The sequence below is a fragment of the Sciurus vulgaris genome, assembly GCF_902686455.1.
Source record: "Sciurus vulgaris genome assembly, chromosome: 2".
Lineage (NCBI taxonomy): Eukaryota > Metazoa > Chordata > Mammalia > Rodentia > Sciuridae > Sciurus > Sciurus vulgaris.
Genome location: NC_136462.1, coordinates 115,172,923 through 115,192,597, shown reverse-complemented (window position 1 = coordinate 115,192,597; position 19,675 = coordinate 115,172,923). Strand labels below are relative to the sequence as shown.

Here is a 19,675-nt window from a genome sequence, read left to right as displayed (position 1 = left end):
GACGAGCAGCCCCAAATGCAACATTAGACCACTAAAATTCATATTACGGCCCACAGGTGGATGTTTTCAACCATGTTCTATGCGCTAGTTAACGAATATTAAAATAGAGCTGCGAGTTAAACCTTGTGTTAACATGAAAAGTAACCAACTTCAAAGTGGTTCAGTCTTTGAAGGGCATTATGGGCCCAACCTGGCCACCACTCTGAACAAGCTGCTTTGCCTTCCTGTAGCTGCACGACAAGCGAGTTGCAGAAAACTCAAGTATGAAGAAGAAAAGTGTATCTGGGGTGAGGTCTGACTCTTGGATTAAACCAAATTACAGAGAGGAGGTTCTGGAATTTGGCCCATGGACTGTCAGGATTTCCAAGTTCTCGTTCTGGTTGTCTGGTAGAAATAGACCTCCAAGTACAAACTGAGAAATGAGGTGGGCAAGATGACCCTGATGGTTTCAAGGGAAGACTCTGACCTGGAGCACCTGTAGGACCCTGCCCAGACACCCCACAGATAGGGCCAGTCCTCAGAGAAGACACAGAAGCTGAGGGGCAGGCCTTGGAGAGATCCAAGAGTCCTCTGCACAGGCTCCAGGGGAAGTGGGTGCCTATCAGGGAATCCCTCAGTTTCAGCCTGCTGAGCTGGGAAGGAGAAATTCATTCCAGTGTTTCTTCTCTGAGGCATCAATCAGGGCCACAGACTCTATCATTTCACCCCAGATCTCAGTTCCCATTTCTGAGGCAAATCCAAACATGATGAACTTAAAAGAGTCAATGACGTAGAACCATATTTTGTTATTCCTTGTTCTTCAATGGCAGTTTCTTATACAGCCTATCCCAGCTGATGATCAGCTGTGCTGGGACCTGTGTTGGTGGCATCATAACAGCAAAAACCCAGGCAGGGCAAACAGTAGACTCGTTTTACTGCTGTTAAGGAAGGTGGCATTTCCTAGCAAGTCTGATACAAGTTAAGAGCAAAGTGTAATGGCAACCCTGCAGAGATGCAGAGAGCTGCTGGGAGATAGCATGGATCTCTCCTTCCCTAGACCTTTATGGGATAAATGGCTTCCTCCTTCGACCTTCAAGAGCCATTAGCCCCCACACTCTCCCAAGAACAAAACATGAGAACGGAGTCAATCCTCCTGGCTTCATGCCCCAAGATGCAAAACAGTTGGCGATAGAAACACAGGCAGCTTAACCACACTCCTTTCTGGCACACAGACAATGGTGGTCAGGTCTCCCCCTAGGCAGATGTGCCTGGGGTGAATTATTACAGCAATTAGCAGTGAACTGTCCTGTTTCATTCCACATACACCGGGCTTGGTCTTTGCCTTCAGTTAGTGTGGTGCCAGTTCTCATCATTAAAAAAAAAAAAAAAATCCCCCAAATTACATCAGTATCTTGTCATGGGGTGGTCAATCCTACCAACCACAATATAATCTGCACAGTGCTTCTGTGTCAGGCTATTCTATTAGCTTCAACATCATGCTAAAGTAGGACAGCACGTTCCAAAACTAAAACAGGAGCAGAGGAGCTTTGCTGGTGTAGTGAAGGTCAGGAGCCATGCACCTGGGCTCTGAAACTTTTCAGTAAGATATGGGCTAAACTGTACCTAGCAAACTCACCAGGTTCAAAGTAGGGTATGAGCAGAAAATTATTAGAAAAGGAGGGCACCATTCCTTGATGAACTCATTCATCCTACTCAGTCTCGTGTTCCTTGCTCTTATCACCCTGGACTGCATCAAAGAACATGTAGCAACTCAATGAGGTGTTCTAAAGGTGGCCCATACCAGAACGTAATACATTGTAAATTTTTATTTGTACAGTGAAATTTGAGGGAAAACTGAAAAGCAAATTTCAAATAGGGTCACCTATCTCACAACAAACTTACATTACATATGTAATTTAAGTGTAAATTAAAGCCACTTTGAAGTGGTTTTGTAAAAACATTAAAATTTAGGAGTATATATAACAATATCCAAAAACAAACATAATGGTAATAGATGGACAGCATGTGTAAGACTTTTGTATAAAAAGAAAGAGCTTAAAAATTTCTGGACAGTGACACATAGAAAAAATACTTGACTAAATGGACACGTCTTTTTAATAAAAAGGCTCAGAACTGTGGAGATGCCCAGTCTCCCTAATCTAGAGTCTATAATCTATTGATTCAATACTAAACAAAATCATCTCATGACAATCAAATGATACCAATGTTCATCTAGAGAAATAAAGATACAATGGAAAAAAACTATCCTTATTCAAAAAAGAAGACAAAAGACTACTAGCCCATCTAAGAATACATAATATTTACTAGACACCTGAATATGGTAGGCACTCAAGTATTTTAATTACACCCATTTGTTCATCACAGTCCAAGCTAGATATTATCCCAGTTGACAAGCAGGATACAAAACTCAGAATCCGTAAAACGAAAGATAAATTTGACTACATAAAAATGTAGTCAATTTCTGATACAAAAACTATCATGTTAAAAAATAAAAATAAAACTGTTCAATGACAAAAAATTTTCCTTAAACCTCCACAGAATTTCTAATAGTAAGAAAAAGATCAAAATCCAAATGTAAGCAAAGGAAATGTAAATGGTAAGTAATTATAAAAGTGTTCGGTCTCATTCATAATAAAAGAACACAAATCAAAACCACAAGACAATTTTTGATCAATCACCTAGTAAAAACTGATAAGCTAATATCTGATGTCAATGAAGGGACAGGGAGGTGGAAGGCAATTTGATAATCTCTTGTCGAGGCTTTAAAATACACAATCATTAATCCAGAAGTTCCAGGGCTAGGAATGAATTTGTTGAATATTATATATAAGGATCCACTACAGCATTATTTAAAATACCAAAAACTGAAAACCTAAAAAGTCCATCAGTAAGATCTGGTTAAATACATTTTAAGTGCATCCATGGAATGAAATGCAATGAACTTGTTTTTGAAAAAAATCTGTAAATGTGGAAATGGAAAAATGCTTGATATATGAAATAAAAAAAAGTTAATTTGCATTTTCAAATGAAAAGAATACATCTATGTACAGGGAAATTCTGGGAAGCTACTCAAAAAATAGTGACTGCCTCTGCAGAGTCCAAAAGGGAAGTGGGGGAAAAGTCGGGAAGTAAACTTTAATACCTGAATTTTTTTCCATACACATGTATACCTTCAACGACTTTTTTTTAATGAACTGCACAAAAAGATCACCTCACATTGAACAATAAAGACACAAACTTCAAGGTAGTTTTTTCAAACATTTACTGAACACAAACACCATTTTTCCTTTTACACAGCAAGATTGTTAGTTTCAAATTAGCTGAGCTATTAGGACTGCCAATTGCCATGAAATTAAAAATGATTCTACATGTCAAACTCAAACAAAAAATGTCATGCAATATATAAATTACTAGACTTCTGGTGCAGTCAGCAAGTTTACTATGTTTATTAAAGTCACGTAAGTGTTTTGACAAAAGTGCACAGTAGAATGACATCACTGGGTTGTTATAAATCACAGTGAATTACTAGAGTACAACAATGTAGTTCCTCTAGATGGAGGACTGCAGGAAGGGATGAATATTATGAAGGACAGGATCTTTTTCAATAGGTTCAGCCAGTCAAATTTTTACTCCCAACTATGCACCTCTGGAAAGACTGGATAGGAAAGCTGAGTTTTTTTTCTTCCCTCATCTTTTCTCCTTTACTAAGCAACAACAAAAAAGCCATGCACAAATTTTACAACACCTGATAAAAAATAGATACAAAACCTGTGCACTTCATCACTTGACAAGCTTGCATCTTCGCTCCTTCATTGTTCTGATTAGGCCATTCATCACATGACTCACCCCTAAATGAAAAGCTGTTAATAATTTAGCAATATTCACCCCTGCACACACATCGAGACATACTCCCCATAACCATCAAGTCACTGTCCCTTCCCTGTACATGGACACACAGGTACACACCACAAACCTAGGACTAGAGACCACATTTACTTTACAGCTTTAAAAATTAATATATCACCATTATCAGTGTGGTATTTGTTTCGGAACACATATCTGGGGAGGGGATACTGTACAACTCAGCCCAACTGAAGGAAGATTTGGGCAAGTCTGCCAGAAATGTCTAAGAAAGCCCTGAAATGTGATACACATATCAAAGAGCTTCCTATGTTCAAAAGATGATATCTAGAACAATGCTGTGCATTTTCAGAGTAGGAATGAACACAGCTTAAAATCCTGTGGACTAAAATCTTTTCATAGAGCAAAAAGACAGAGTTTTGTTTTCTTTATCCCCATTTTAATGTTATAGTACAATCAGTGAGAAAAACAAAACACTCATCTGTACATTGATACATCTGGTTAGCCTGAAAAGGAGCATTTCAGGTTTTTCTAGAAAATCTACCGTAAAAACAAGGACTTTATACTTTCATCCAACTACTAACTAGTTCAACGACTGGCTGCTTCTAAACCAGCAAACTATAATCCCAGATCCAGCAACTCACTCCTTACAATGCCTCATTCCAGAACAAGGAAATTATTCTGCTTGAATCATCCCAAGTAGTCTTATTCAGAGAGTAGCTGCCTCAACTATGGTGAAAACTATTCACAGGGTGTCATTCCCTAAAATTTTAATTTTCAAAAACACTTATCAAATATAGAGTTGGCATTTAGGGAGTTGCTGACTCCAAATCATATTTTACTTCAAACAATGTTATAACTAAGTTCTCACAATTATTGATTATTAACCAACTATTAGGATAATGAAATAAAACCCTTTTCAGGAACAAGCAAGACCAAAGCTTGCAGATAGCCCACTTTTTTGGTTTGTTTGCTTGCTTGCTTTAAGTTCCCATGGCAAAGAACCTTAAGGTAGCTAGGCTGTGGCCTCCCAGAGCAATCCAGGGTGTCAATTGAAAAAAAAAACTATATTGTCAGATTCAGTTTTTACATAAAAATATGACCCCTTCTTTATCAACTCAGGGGATAGATCTGCTGCACATTCCTTGAGTTAGTTACTTAAATTCAAGAGTTCAATTTCACCAACACATTTAAAAGCAGAAAACCCACTAAAATTTCACATGATTTGCAAACAAAAGCATCCTCCTGGGCTTCTAGTTCACCCAGATTTATAGGACAGTTCACAAGCAGGACAGAGAAGTCTTGAGAAAGTCTGTAAAGCTATCAAGGAAGAGTTACAATTCAAAGCGTAATTCTACCAATAACAAACATCAAATGACAAAGGTGGCTGCAAAATGAAGACAGCCTAGAGTTCCCAGTAAGCTGATACAGAACTATTACCTTTCTTACCTATTTATTTTCTTAAAAACAAAAAAATTAAGTTCACAAAGAATTTGACTAAACATACATTAAAATAATTCTACCAAAAGCAAATATAAGAAATAGGCATGTAGATCACTTGTTTCAAGAACAGTTTTATACAGGTGGTTCACAATTCATATTGAATTGGTATTACAAGACAGAATTAGATCCTCAGCAAGATAACACACAATATACTACTATACTATAGTTAAAAAAAAAAATCTAGTTACCATTAGCACAGTTCATAGTTTATTCCGCTATCTTCAAATTCTTTCTCCAACTTGTCAGCATTTCAATGAGCATGATTTACATTATCCAGCATTCAGTCTCCCCTTCTTGAAAACTCATTAAATTTCGATGTCTGAATATGTACATATAATCATTATTCTCATTTTATAAATAAGTTATGTCTAAAATAGTGCTGGTCCTGTATAGCCAAAGGGATGAAATGATTTTAAAACATGCAATATTATTTGATATTTTAAGTTTTGGTGTTTAAAAATCATATACGTTAAAAATGGAACCAACTAAATACTAAGTATCACAATCATTCCTCAGACTGTCCAATATGCAGGCCTCATAGTCTGAAAAATAAAAGGTCTGATCTGAGCCACATAAAAGGCATGATTCACTCACCTTCAGGAAGTGTATTTTCTCTTTCAGGCCTCTGAGAGTTGCCAAAAGCAAGGTACAGTATTCCCTTGATTCACATCAGAGGATCAAGGACAGTAATTTCCAAATTAGGGCTCATTTCAATTCCTCCCTTTAAGCCATCCTAAAAACCTTCCTTCCAAAATGTCAGGTTAGGAAAATAGAAATCTATTACCATGACAGAATTTACCATCAAAAGATTCCTAACTGAAGCAAGAAGACACAAAGTAGAAATTTAGCAACTGTATCTTACAACCTTGGGGAAAAAAGCTTTTAAAGTCTCCCCTCCCACCATTCAAAGTATTTCATTTCCTGGGGTATCTCTATTTAAGGCCCTAGGTGCTGATTTTGGCTTGGCCATTATTTCATACTGATCCAACTGCAACCTTTCTCTTAATAGTTTACAAAGCAATATCCACACATGAAACGTTAATTTAAGTCTCAAGTTTTTTTTTTTTTTAAGTTCATATCTCATGTTGTGACATCATTATAATGCTTTTCATTAAAGAAAAAAAAAGCTGTAGGTCTTCATTTACAGTACCATGCACTATGAGTAACTAAGGCATTCATTTGGCACTAGAGAGAAAATTACAGATACAGCTAATTTTATTTTCATTATCATTTTTAGCATCAATAGAAATAGATGTGTACCTTTTGCTTAATTTCTGTGATGCATAAAAGATAATCACAGAATACCCTTTTAGTTTGATAGTTAAAATGCTGATAAATGAAATAAAACAACAAAGACCTGTACAGCCTGTTGGAATAAGTGACATTTTGTGGTGGAAAATTTTGCAGCTGACACAAACACCTTTAAAGTGGCATTGAGAATGATCTTCATCATCAAAAACACTTAATTTCTTATACCACATTAGTGATTTTTCTATTTCTTTTAATAGCCTAATAAAGTGAGGTAAATCAAAAATATCCTGGTTCCTTTTCATCTGTCATAAAACACCTTACTACGGAAGCACAAATAAATGTTCTCAGGAAAAGTAGCTTCCAGATTTTAAAAGATACAACACAAGAGGAAAGGAAGAGGGGATAAAAATAGAATGTGTAACTATATTGCAACAATTTGTTTCATAAAACAGCATTCATAATTTTTACATGTCTGTGAACTGAATCAAATGCAGATGGCTACAATTTAGATAAATTACAAAACAGAGACTTCGAAGAATTCAAGCCTAAAGGCAAAGAGTCCATCAGTATTCTCTGAAAAGTTAGTTTAAGATTACCATTTTGAATATACTACCCAGAATAATTCGACAATTTCAATGGATTTAACTTTATAGCTATTATTATTAGCACATTTTTTTTTTCAGATTAATCTGTAGCTATATGATGTTAAAATGTGTTGTATCACTTCACAAACATAATGGAAAAGTGAAAACTATCTACAGCAGTTTGGCATATGCAGAACACCTAGGTCTCCCATTACTTTTAATGTTCCTTTTTAGCTGTTTTTCTCCATGAAATTCTCGAAACTGCTGCATGGATAACACACTGACATAGGCTTAACAGAAATACTTTTTGTAGGCAGCTGTTTAAAACATTATCAATTTGAAATCATAAGTGTCCCTCATTTGTTACACAAACAGAATATTTTATATTCATTCCTTTAAAAAAAAAAACCAAATAGTTAAGTGACCAAAATCCAAACACCTTAGATTATAGTTACACCTAAACAATGTGGCTTTGTTTAAAGTGTTTGAAATCAATTACTATATGAGGCTAGAAGACCAAAGACAGAACTAAGGATGGGTTGAAAGGAAAGGTGGTGGAAAGAAAAGTAAAATTTATGAACACATAATTCTATTGTCTGTGATTAAAGTCCTTTACTTTAGCACCACATTAAACGGTTTTACATATCCAGTCACTTAGTGAAATCCAACAAATTCTTCAAGAGTTCTGGGGATCTGGTCTTGGTAGTTAATGTCATTAGCCCGAACTGCTCGGGCAGCCAGGCACTTGAGACTCATCTTCATTTGAGTTTTGAGTAGTATTTCAGATACCCCAGTTGTACTTTTGTCTAGTGGAGTCTTATTCTGCTTATTTGTCATGTCAGTGTGAGCGCCAGCTTCAACTAGGCTAATGATGATAGAGTGTAAGGTCAAAAAATCACTGATGGGCCTGTTGTACTGAACGATGATGTGAAGGGCACTGTTTCCCTCATTGTCCACAGCATTCACCTCAGCACCACAGTCCAGCAAGAGCTTTGTGACAAGTGCGTTTGGAAAACTGCAGACATCATTGGTGTGGAAATCATCAACTGGGGTATTCGAGTTGACAGCTAGATGCAGTAAGGTGAAACCTTCACGAGTTCTGGGGTCAAGGTGAATCAGGTTGTAGATCTGCTTGTTAATTTTGCGCTGATCTTCTTCACTGCAATGTGTTTTGGTGGAGATGCACACTAAATACAGAAAGGTATAGAGATTACATTCGTAATTGTCCATAGCATTGTGGACATCAGCATCTGAGATATTTTTTACTCTGTTCATACTTTGTTCTATTTCCAAAACACTACATCTCAAAACACATTCTATGTCTGGGGCCTTCACAGTTTCATTCAAATGTATCATCTGTGAAAAAACTTGGGCAAATCGAAGAAGATCTTTGTGGGTATTCCTGTTACCTTTCTGTCTGAGGTGGAGTGCGTGTAGCCACAGCTTGATACACTGTTCAAATTCCATGTTATCTGCATAAACAGCCCCCCTGTAAATAATGGGATGGGAAACATCAATGTTGTCAGCACCTAAAATCCGTTCCCGAACTATAAGGCCTTCCATGTGAAGAGCATCTCTGTCTTGCCGAATGGATTCCAGTTCCTGAGGGTTTCTACATTCAGTTCTATTCCCGTAAGCATGGATTGGTGGCAGAACCTCTTTTTCAAGAATGTTATCACCATCTTGAAACCTCTCCAACATAGCTAAATATAAATAGTGGTATGTCTTCATGATGTCATAGTTCTCACGGTCATTGGCAAAGGAGGCACCCAAGAGTTCCAAAGCTTCAATCCGACTTCTTCGGTCACAATCAGCATGAGAAAGCAACAGTTCAACAACATCAGCTTTACAGCTTTCGGCAGCTACTTTCAATGGTGTCATCCCATGGCCGTTCACTACTATAGCAGCTCGCCATTTTATCAGCTCTTTCACGATATCTATGTGCCCAGCTTCAGCTGCAAAGTGCAATGCTGTGGCTCCACAATGTGCTTTAGCGTTGGGGTCAGCGCGTTGTTCTAACAGGTATCTAACCACATCAGTGTGTCCCTTATATGCTGCGATCATTAGGCAGGTGTTGTCATACTTGTTGGCAATGCTGATGTTGGCATTATTTTCAACCAAATATTTCACAATGTCCAGTCTGCCATCAAAGCATGCTGCCCGCAGTGGGGTTGAATTGGTTACTGTGGTATGGTTCACGTTGGCTCCATGGCTGACTAGAAGTTTAACAACTTCAAAATGTCCTGCTCCTGCAGCACACCAAAGAGCAGTGGCACCATCAATGACATACCTACATATGAAAAGAGTAAACAGTTAGGTAATAGAAAGCACACGCCCTAATGTAAATTTAAAAGTTGTATTCATCTACACTGGCAAGTCTAACATTTATATTACTTTTGATGAACATAAAAACAGGTAATTTCAGCAAAGCACTCTACCATTGCACTACATCCCGAGCCATCTGAAGCATATTTTTAAAATAAACAGAAGAATCACCCACTTGCTACTAGCAATAAGCAAATAAATTTGAGAAAACACAGAGAAATTGTATAGAAGTTTGTAACATCTTTACCACCAAGCTGACATAATGGCTCTTAAGAACACAGCAGTTTCTCTCCATTAGGAAAACCCTAGTCCCTACATTAACATTGTATTAGACACTTCTTTGGGTTGTGTGGGAAGAAAGCAGATAATATGTTCTCTCTGGGAAATTTTTATGGACTTATAATTAATGGGTTTTTCTATGGATATTATGCCCCAATTTAAAACATTTTAAAATGTATGCATGTATATGTGTATATATTATGTTTCTACTTGTGTTCCTCAAACAATTATGAGGGTGGGGAGGTATACTAGCAGCAGAAAACAACTAGTACTTTGAGTAAACCAAACAGGTTACCCTATGTAATAGGATTTCATGGCTCCGTATTCACCACCTACTTACTTGAACCTCATATGTGCTAAGTTTGCTACCTAACATACTTAACAGATCCTTGCTAGAAATACAATCTCTCCCACCTTTCAACCTTTCAACTTTAAATTTTTTCCCAATTTTTTTTTTTTTTTTTTTTTTTTTTTTTTTTCATTTTTTATGCTGAGACAGGGTCTCACTAAGTTACTGAGGTTGGCCTGGAACTTAAGATTCTTCTGCCTGAACCTCCTGAGTCACTGGATTACAGGCATGCACCATTGTACCCAGCTCATTTTCTCAATTTTTAATCCTACTACTAATCATAAGTGCTAAAAAATAAATATTTTCTGGAGATATTTAGACCTACTATGCTAGAACTAGCAAGTATACTTCCAAGTGTTAAGAAAAAAAGTAAAAGAATTATTCACAAAGGCAATTAAGAGTGCATAACAAAAATCTCACTAATGAGCTTCTCACTACACAATCTTGTGTTTTAAGGTTTTACAGGTCAAATTGTATATCCCATGAAGTGAAGAAATAAGCTCCCCTAGTGCTGTTTTGAAAGTGTCCGTTCCCAAAACCAGGTGATGCCAATGTGATAGTATTATGAGGTAGAGTTTTTAAGAGGTGATTAGATGATCAGGGCTCCTTCCTTCCTGAAGGAATTAAGGGCTATAGGAAAGCATATTCATGCAGTTATTGGCTGGCTGGCCTCCTGCTTTCCACCTTGCACAGATAATATTCCTCCCCTTTGACTTTAAGGCCTCCAGAGAAATGAATTTCCATTCTTAATAGATTACCCCATCTCCTGTGTCTTGTTATAGCAACATAAAATGGACTAAGAAATATAAAATAGTTTAAACCCAGCTAACACCACCACAAAAACATCATCCAATATTGCTTTTGCTAGAAATAAAATACCCACTTCATAATAATTCAAGCAACTATTTTTTCAGTTTCCAATTATCACACAAAATGTTTTAAGTGCAAGTCTTCTCCTCAGGCAATGTTTACCTATAAGGAGGAGAGTGGCACTGACTAGAAAGTCTTGAAGGTATAGAAAGGTCCAGTATCTTGTGCTAGGTAATAGCTACCTGAATGAATATTTAGAGAAAAATATTCAGCAAACTGGACACTTAAGATATGTGCATTTCACTGTATGATAATACTCAAAAAATTAGAAGAATTCTGAAGTTTCTTTTTTTATTTTTACAAATGTTATTTGGGCTGTATCTGCCTACCACATGCAAGGCCCTGGGTTCAACCCCCCAAAAAAAGAAAGAAGGAAAGAAGGAACAAAAGAAAGAAAGAAAGGGGGGGGGGGGTCAGTTCATCTAATTATTAATTGATTTTTTAAAATATAAAAACAGTAAACTAAGGTATTATACCAGTGATATGTTTTAATGGTTGCCAACTGTACCTTTGGCCTAGAGTTCAGTTCAATAAAAACTCACTAACTACATTTTGTTATGATTATAAATATAAAGTTCAATAATATTCTTTCACTGTCAAAAAAATGCCATTTGCAATCAAAAATATCTATCTCCTCATAAACCAAATGAAAAATAGGCAAGACATCACTTAAAACTATAAAACACTACTGAGGCTAACAGAAGAAAACCTAAAATAAATGGAGAAATAATTCATGTTTGTATATAGAAGACACTATGATGTTAAGATGTGAATTCGCCACCAAAATAATCTATACATTTGATAAAGTCAAAATCTCAGCAGATTGTGTGTGTGTACACATGCAATGAGCACATTCACATGTGTACAGAAATGAACAGGCCAATTCTAAAAAGTATATGGAAAGGCAACCAAGACAATCATGAAGAAAAATAAAGTTGGAGGACTAACTACAGTAAAATAAGTGTATTACTGGCACAAAGACAGAATAGTATATCAATAAAACAAAAAATTCTAGAAATGGATTCACACATATTAGAATCACTTGGTTTATGACAAAGGCTCCAGAGAAATTCAGATAAAGTATGATCTTTTTAATAAATAGTTCGGGTGCAACTAAATAACCTCTATGGCAAAAAATTAGCCCTGACTTCTACCTCATGCTATATATAAGACTACAGTAATGTAAACCTTTAATGTGAAAAGCAAACAGTAAGGTATTTTAAAAAGAATAGACACTTTGCTGTGAACAGTACAACATGCCTGTAATTCCAGCTACTTGGGAAGCTGAGGCACAAGAATTGCAAATTCCAGACTAACCTTAGCACCTTAGTCAGAACGTGTCTCAAAATAAAAAATAAAAAAAGTAGGGATGTAGGGTAGAGTACCTCTGGATTTCATCTCTAGTACCCCCACAAAACATACACACAAGGAACAGACTTATCTGAGGGATCTTGAGAGCTGATCATGATTTCTTAAACAATTCACAAAAGTAGTATTAATCATAAACAAAAAGTGATTTACTGCACTTCAGTAAAACAAAGAATTTCCAAAACACAGTATTTAAAAAGTAAATAAGCAGTCCACCCATTGTGAGAAGATATTTGCAATAGATAAATGTGACAAATCAACAAGAAAAATGCAAACAACCCATTTTTTAAAAACAAACTATAGGACTAAACAAGTAAACTTCACAGAAGATATCCAAATGACCAATATGAAAAGATGTTCAAGATAATTTCTCACCAGAGAAATGCAAAAACTAGTAATGTCAAACACACACCCACTAGAAATGCCAGAATTAACAAGACTAACAGGACAATACTAAGTGTAGACCAGGATGTGGAGCAACTGAAAGTCTTGACGCTGGTGGAAATTGCTGGTAGAAATGTAATTTGTTTCAATCTCTTTGGAAAACTGGCACTATCCATTAAACGTGTACCTACTTTATGACCCAGCAATCCTCCTTAATATATACCAAAGAGAAATGAATGCAAATGCCCACTGAAGAACAAATATAAAAGTGTTCATGAAAGTTTTACTGTATGATTTCATTTACAGGAAGTTCAAGTACAGACAAATCTATCCTATGATAATAGAAGTTAGAATAAACATCATTTCTAGGAGGGGAAAAGGAAGAAATTGAGAAGGGGCATAAAGGAAATTTTTGGGGTGATTAAAATATTTTACACATTAATCAAGAAAATGATTAAATGGATATACACTTAAAATTCATGTACTTCACTATATGTCATGCTTTAATGTGTGTGTGTGTATATATATATATATAAAATTTAAAAACAAGGCACAAATGGCTTTTAAAAATAGCTTAAATGACTACAAATGGTCTATGTTAAATATGTTCAATATACCAAGCACAGTATTAACCACTTAATAATGCAACATACCTCATTTACAATGACCCTATGAGGTAGATAGATACTATCATTATACCCAGCTTACAGATAAAACTGATAGGTTTACATGAGTACTCTGAATATCATAAAATGCGTCAAATGGAAGGAAACACAGGACATGTCATTGTTCCAACATTTGTTTCAATTTAAAGAGCACTTATCCAAACTGATTAGTAATGTAATCTATCAAAAAAATTAATACATAGTTAATATATGGTTATATTTAGATGGTTCGTTACAATGTTTCCTTGCACTGGTTTTTAAAATATAAGATTACTCACATTATATAATATGAATTTAAACTACCTAAAACTCAAAAAATGTTACATTATAATAGGCCCTCGGGGCTGGGGTTGGGTTGTGGCTCAGTGGCAGAGCACTCACCTAGCATGTGTGAGGCACTGGGTTCAAATCTCAGTACCACATAAAAATAAAATAAAGGTATTGTGTCCACCTAAAACTAAAGAAAAATATTTTTTAAATAATAGGTACATTATCTTTAACTCTAGTGATTAAAGTATTACCCTTTTAAAGATTAAAAAAAGAGAAAGAGAGAAAGTGATTAGAATATTTTTTACCTCAAACGTCCCAGAATCTATGATGTAATATAAAACTAAACTGCAAGTGTGTACTTCCTTTGGTTTTCATAATGCAAACCACTTGGTCAGTTTAATATTTTCCCTCGAATCTTATCAGTTCAATTTTTTTTCTTTTAATTCTATTTAGAAATGTGACAGAAACCTCAGTTCCAATTAACTTTTTATTGAGGCAATTAAAACTTAAGATATTTCATGACAAAAAAATCACTGCAGAATGTTTTTAAAAAATTCTTTTGTCAAAAACATCAGCCTTAGTGAATTTAGAATTTCTATATCTAAATCAAAATAATAAACAGGTTAAATAGAATTATAATCCTATAACCTATGACATTACTGTCTATAAAATTAGCTAAAATTACAAGATGATAACTGGTTCAAAACAAAGTACCAAATGCATTTAACAGAATATAAAGACAAAATTAAAGCAACATTCATTAAGTTACTATGAAAGAAACCATAGAAAAAAATGATCATCCCAGTCTCAGTCCAAAATTATAGTGCAGGGCTGGGGATATAGCTCAGTTGGTAGAGTGCTTGCCTCGCAAGCACAAGGTCCTGGGTTCACTCTCCAGCACCACAAAAACAAACAAAACAACAAAATTATAGTGCAAATTCTCTATTATTCATCTCGTAATAAAACAAAAAAATCTGATACTCACCTTTTCAAAATAAAGTATGTATCAGACCATGGAAAGTTTTCATAATAAGAGATAATATTTCTAATCACAAGGCTAATAAGCACACTGATCTCCTGATTCAATGTGAACTAGAAATGCCTGGTTCAAGCATTTGAAATGCAAATAAAAATTCACTAAATGTATATATGATCAATACTTTATTTTAACTTAAGTCCTTAATATCACTTATTACATCAAATGTAGTTCCTTGAAACATATATTGGTAAGGACTTTCTAAATAATGATGATGGTGTGCCCCTCATGCCTTTCCTATACCTGGACATTTATGAATAGTATTAGTACTAACACTGACTTTAAGTGCAAGGACACTCAACAAAAAGTGTCAGCATTCTCACAGGTCCTGTTCTCCCCATCCATGTCGGCAAACCTCCACAAGGACAGGTGGTCCCCACAAATGCTGGCAGAGAGCAGTCAGGCACTCAACTCAGTCTATCACAATATTCCATTGTCACATGACACCTTCCTTTTATTCTGTTCTACGTTCTTAGCAGCTTCCCATTCCTACAGGTTCTTCTTTCACTCCCACTCATGACTTGCTTTGTTCACTCATTTATGTCAACTTTGGTACTCATGTGTTAAGTCATAGGTAAATAATCTCAAATATTACTCTTCAAAAAGGCAAACAAGGACTGAAATTATCAATATGAGACTTAATACAGGTGGTGTTCCCTTCCCCCTTGAGTCTCAATTATGAATCAGTTTGGTTTCCTATGGCATTATAAAAGTTTTTAGGCAGAACACATACTTAAATATATGTATATCTACTTTCATACAACAGTTATTTATTTCTGTCTCTCTGTCTCTTTCACACACATACACACAAAACATAAAAAAACAAACCCATAATTAAAGATACTGTTGCATGGGCTGAAGCTAAGAAATGAGACATCTAAAGACAAATACCAAGTGAGTAGCAGAAATCAAAAAGAAAAATATTAAGTGAATAGCAGAAGAGATGGTGAATAATTTGGCCAAAACTTATGAAGATGGTATGCAAATAACTAAAAATTAGAAAACACTTATCTACTTCACACATAAAGAGAATATGTTTGTTAGTACCTACTGGCCTACTGCCAAGAGAATGGAAGGTAGATGAATTGGCCAAGTACTTTTCGTAGGGCTCAGGGTACAACTCAGAGGTAAAGCCCTTGTCTGGCTTGCATAAGGCCCTGAGTCCCATCCCCAGAACCTCAAAACACAAAAGTCAGTCCTGAAGAATTAAGTGAGCCTGCTATTGTTCTCACCACTCAGGCTAACATTTTCACAATACTTGAAAAAGTACAAAGACAAATTATCACATTTATAAGTAAACTTTTCTGGTTCTGAAATGCAAAAATGACTGGGATAAACTCCAACATAACCTCACGCACTGGAGTGAGGGGCAGTAAGGTAGCCATAAACTTCAATTCTCTTTTATCAATTAACTGTCAAGTTCCTCAAAAGTAGAAACCTTGCCTTTCCTTACACTCAACAGAAAGTGACACAGGGTTAGGCCTACCCTGGGCTTTTAATAAATAAAATAATAAACTTCAACACAACAGCTAATAAATTCACAGTTGTAATAATCTATAAGCTAAACAGATTCAAGAACGCTCAGAGAAAATGGCAAATGGTGGAAATGTTGGAACTGCAGTTTCACCAGTTTTATTCTTTGTATTTTACATATGGATCATCAAAATCTGGTCCCCACCTCTTTCCAGCCTCCTACAATCTCTTTCATAATTGCCCCATCTTGAATTTTTTCTTGCAATAGCAGCAAAACACTTGTCATTGCCAGTGCATCAAGTAGCTGTCCCTTTTCTACATATCTACTTTCTTTAAGGCCCAGCTCAAATATCGCCTCTTCAGTGAAGCCTTCCATGATTCCCCACATGCAAAGTTGAGCACTCTCCCTATTTTCCCTCAGTCCAAAAGATTTCTAAGCCTAAATGGCAAAGCATCTGCAATTACTCATTTATGTATCTATTCCTCTTCCTACACACAGTCATCCTCCACAGTGGAACACTATGTCATCTGTCTGTACATACCGATACCTACCTACCACAGAGCCTGGCACACAGTAGGTGTTCAATAAATGTTTGCTTGCTAAATCCCTTAATTTCACTGGTCAGTGCAGAATACTGCACAAGGTAAACCACTATACACACTGCTATATTTCTAGTCACTTCAGGTTATTTTAATTGCTACCTCAAAATAGCTTTGATGATCGAAGAAGACAGCAATAAGCAAAGCCTTTCTAAGTTCTTTAGAAAACTATTTTCTCTCCCCACTATTCTCCCTTTTCTACATAAGCCTTAGCAAGGGCATTAGCAGTAGTGCTCCCTGCAGCTGTTATTGCAAAGATTCATATCTTAATGGATACATGTGCCTATACAGCTGGAATGATACTGGGAGGTTCATGGGTCATTCTGCTTCACTCCTCCTCTAGGTGTAGAATTCCTGTGAGAATGCGGGAAGTTACAAAATTGACACAGAAGCCACTAAGGGGAAGCACACGTGAATCAGGTTGCCATCTTTAGTCAACACTATCTTCTTAATGTACAGAAGTGGGCCAAGATAAGCCACCGCCCATGGGCTATCATTTCATTGTGATGTTAACACTCTAAAACATTTCCTCTTACCTAAAACAGAATAAAAAGTTTTTATTAATTAAACCTAAAAAAGAATCAACCGAAATTAACATACCCTGGTCATCTTGAAAAAGCACTGTTTTTCCAATCAGGTTTTAAGCAATTTTTGATCACCCAAAATAAGCAAACATCTTTTTATGCTTAGACTTTATCTACTTCAAAAGAAGAAAATATTAAAATGGCCTACACACTGGCATGAGTCAATAAAAACTAATGCAATCGATGAAGCAAAACCTTTATGCACCTGTAATCTGTAAAATAATTTACAATCCTCCAGCACAGAAAAGAGGATAACATAAAACCTGGCAATTCTATTATCAAACCCCAAAATATGTTCAATTAAACTCAAAGGGCAAATTTTTAACTGTAACAATGAATTTTTGAACTTCCCACCTCAAATTTCAACAGTAACAGTAATCAAGCCTCCCTACATCATCACAAGACACATGTACTTTGTAACAATGGCATCATCTTTTACACCAGGTCCAGTGCCACTTTGTAGCCAACATATCAACCCCAGCAATGTGGAAGACTCAGAATCACGTCTTGAGAAGTCTGGCTGCGTGACAAGTCCTCAAAAGATTGCAGCTGCTTCTGATTCTAGAGACTTATTTTGACATAAAAGCCTCAGCAATCCGCTGGGGGCTTTATCGGACCACTCACATGAACAGAAGAAAACTGGGTAGCCAAATAATCCATCAGAGATCTTCAGTTTTAATTGCTGACCTCGTTAATTTCTGATCTCCATTACAACGCCAGTATTGATAAAGGTAAAACCTAGAAAGGCAGCCACCCCTCCACACCGCTTATTCACAAACTACCTAGTAGAGAGGACCATTAGATCAAGACTGAGGGTGTGGCTATCCATCTACAGAGGGAAAAGGGTAGGGACGGATGAGGATGGGCAGCAAAACATGGGATGGAGTATTAACCTTAGAAGATGAAGTGGGTATTTAGTAGGTCTGAAGGAGGTGCAAGAAAGGAGAAGTGAGTACCTACATGAAGGCAGGGTGAGGGAGGGGAGGATCCATGATTTGGGTCCGCGCGCGGAGGAGGGGAGGCTGTAGGTGCGTATACCTACCCGTCGAAGCGGACGGTGCCAGTCTGCTGGGTCTGCACACGGTAATGTTCTAACAGCAAGCGCACCACCTTGGCGTGCCCATTGCGGGCTGCGATGATGAGGGGCGTGGATCGCTGCCCTCCCTGCTGGCTGACATAGCCAAGCAGATAGCGGATATCGCTTTCAGACCGGTTGAGAAGCAAGGCGGCCAGGGTCAGCACCTTGCCCTCGCTGGCCGCCTTGTATACATAGCCAGCCAGGCCCTCCATGGCCGCCGCCAACTCCAACACCCGTTTGGTCGCCACCGCTGCTGCTGCCTTGCGCCCCCGGAGGCCGCGTTCGCCAGCACTTCAGACCTGGGCCCTCACAGCCCATTCAACAGGGCGCCGTCGCCGCCGCCGCGCCCAGGCAGCAGCGCGGCCCGGGGAGGGCGGAGACGCAGGGGTGGCCGAGTGCCGCAGGGGGCACGTCTGCGACCCGGCCCCGGCAGGGAGGAGGGCGGTCAGGGCCGCCCCCAAGGCCCCAGGCGCCGGCCTTGGGCCGAGGGGATCTCCATGGCGGCCGCCGCCCCGGGCCTCAGGCCGGACCCCTCCTTCCTGCGGGATGCGACAGGCGCGTGCCCGAGCTACGGGTCGTCGGCGGAGTCCCGAGGGGGCCGCGCGCGCCCAGGATGGAGAACGATGGGCGCGCCTCACCCGACCCGGCCCACCCGGCCTAAGGCCTAAAACTGCCTCCGCCTCTGCTCTCCGCCGTCCCTGGCTGGAGAAAACCCTCAGGCGCTCGCCCACCAGAGCTCAGACGTGCTGGGCGCCGTGCAGGGCTTCGCGGACCCACGCGTGGGTGGCCCCGGAGCGCCGCGGAACGCTCCCGCAGGATCAGCGCCGGAACTTGGGGCGGGAGGAAGGCGAGCCTCCGCAGACAGGGCCGGGAGGGGGAGGGAGGAACGGTTAAGTGGGGTGTCTCTTCCAAAGCCGACCGGCCGGCAAACAAGGGCTTGGTGAAAAAAGGTTCTGCTACGCGGAGTTGGCCCATCCCCGATTCCGGCCTGCGTGTCCTTATTGCCCTTGACGCGTGGGGCTTCCTTCTTGCCCCCACAAGACCCTGGGGCTTCTTAGCTAGGGAGGAGGACCAAGTGAGGGTGCGGAACTGGTGGATTAGAGAGTCTACCCCCATTTTATTATAGAGGGTGTTGGACCCCCTTTCTGTCCCTGATCTAGGAACCCAGGGAGGGTGTAGCAAGCTCCCAGAGGAT

At 38.2% G+C, this 19,675-nt stretch overlaps 1 protein-coding gene across 1 annotated transcript; it reads right to left on the bottom strand.

The window, feature by feature from the left end:
- Window positions 1–2,316: 2,316 nt before the first annotated feature.
- Window positions 2,317–19,348, bottom strand: FEM1B (fem-1 homolog B). The gene is made up of 2 exons (XM_079129586.1): window positions 18,445–19,348; window positions 2,317–9,489 (listed from the first exon to the last, which is right to left on the bottom strand). Exons 1-2 carry the CDS (start codon window positions 18,690–18,692, stop codon window positions 7,854–7,856), a joined length of 1,884 nt encoding a protein of 627 aa, XP_078985712.1. The 5' UTR covers window positions 18,693–19,348; the 3' UTR covers window positions 2,317–7,853.
- Between the last annotated feature and the right edge of the window lie 327 nt (window positions 19,349–19,675).

What these genes read in the sequence shown, in the direction of transcription:
- FEM1B (XM_079129586.1), bottom strand. Translation starts at nt 18,692, where the DNA reads ATGGAGGGCCTGGCTGGCTATGTATACAAGGCGGCCAGCGAGGGCAAG. An exon ending in GGCACCGTCCGCTTCGACGG is followed by an intron (nt 9,490 to 18,444) that starts GTAGGTATACGC and finishes TTTCATATGTAG; the next exon opens with GTATGTCATTGATGGTGCCA.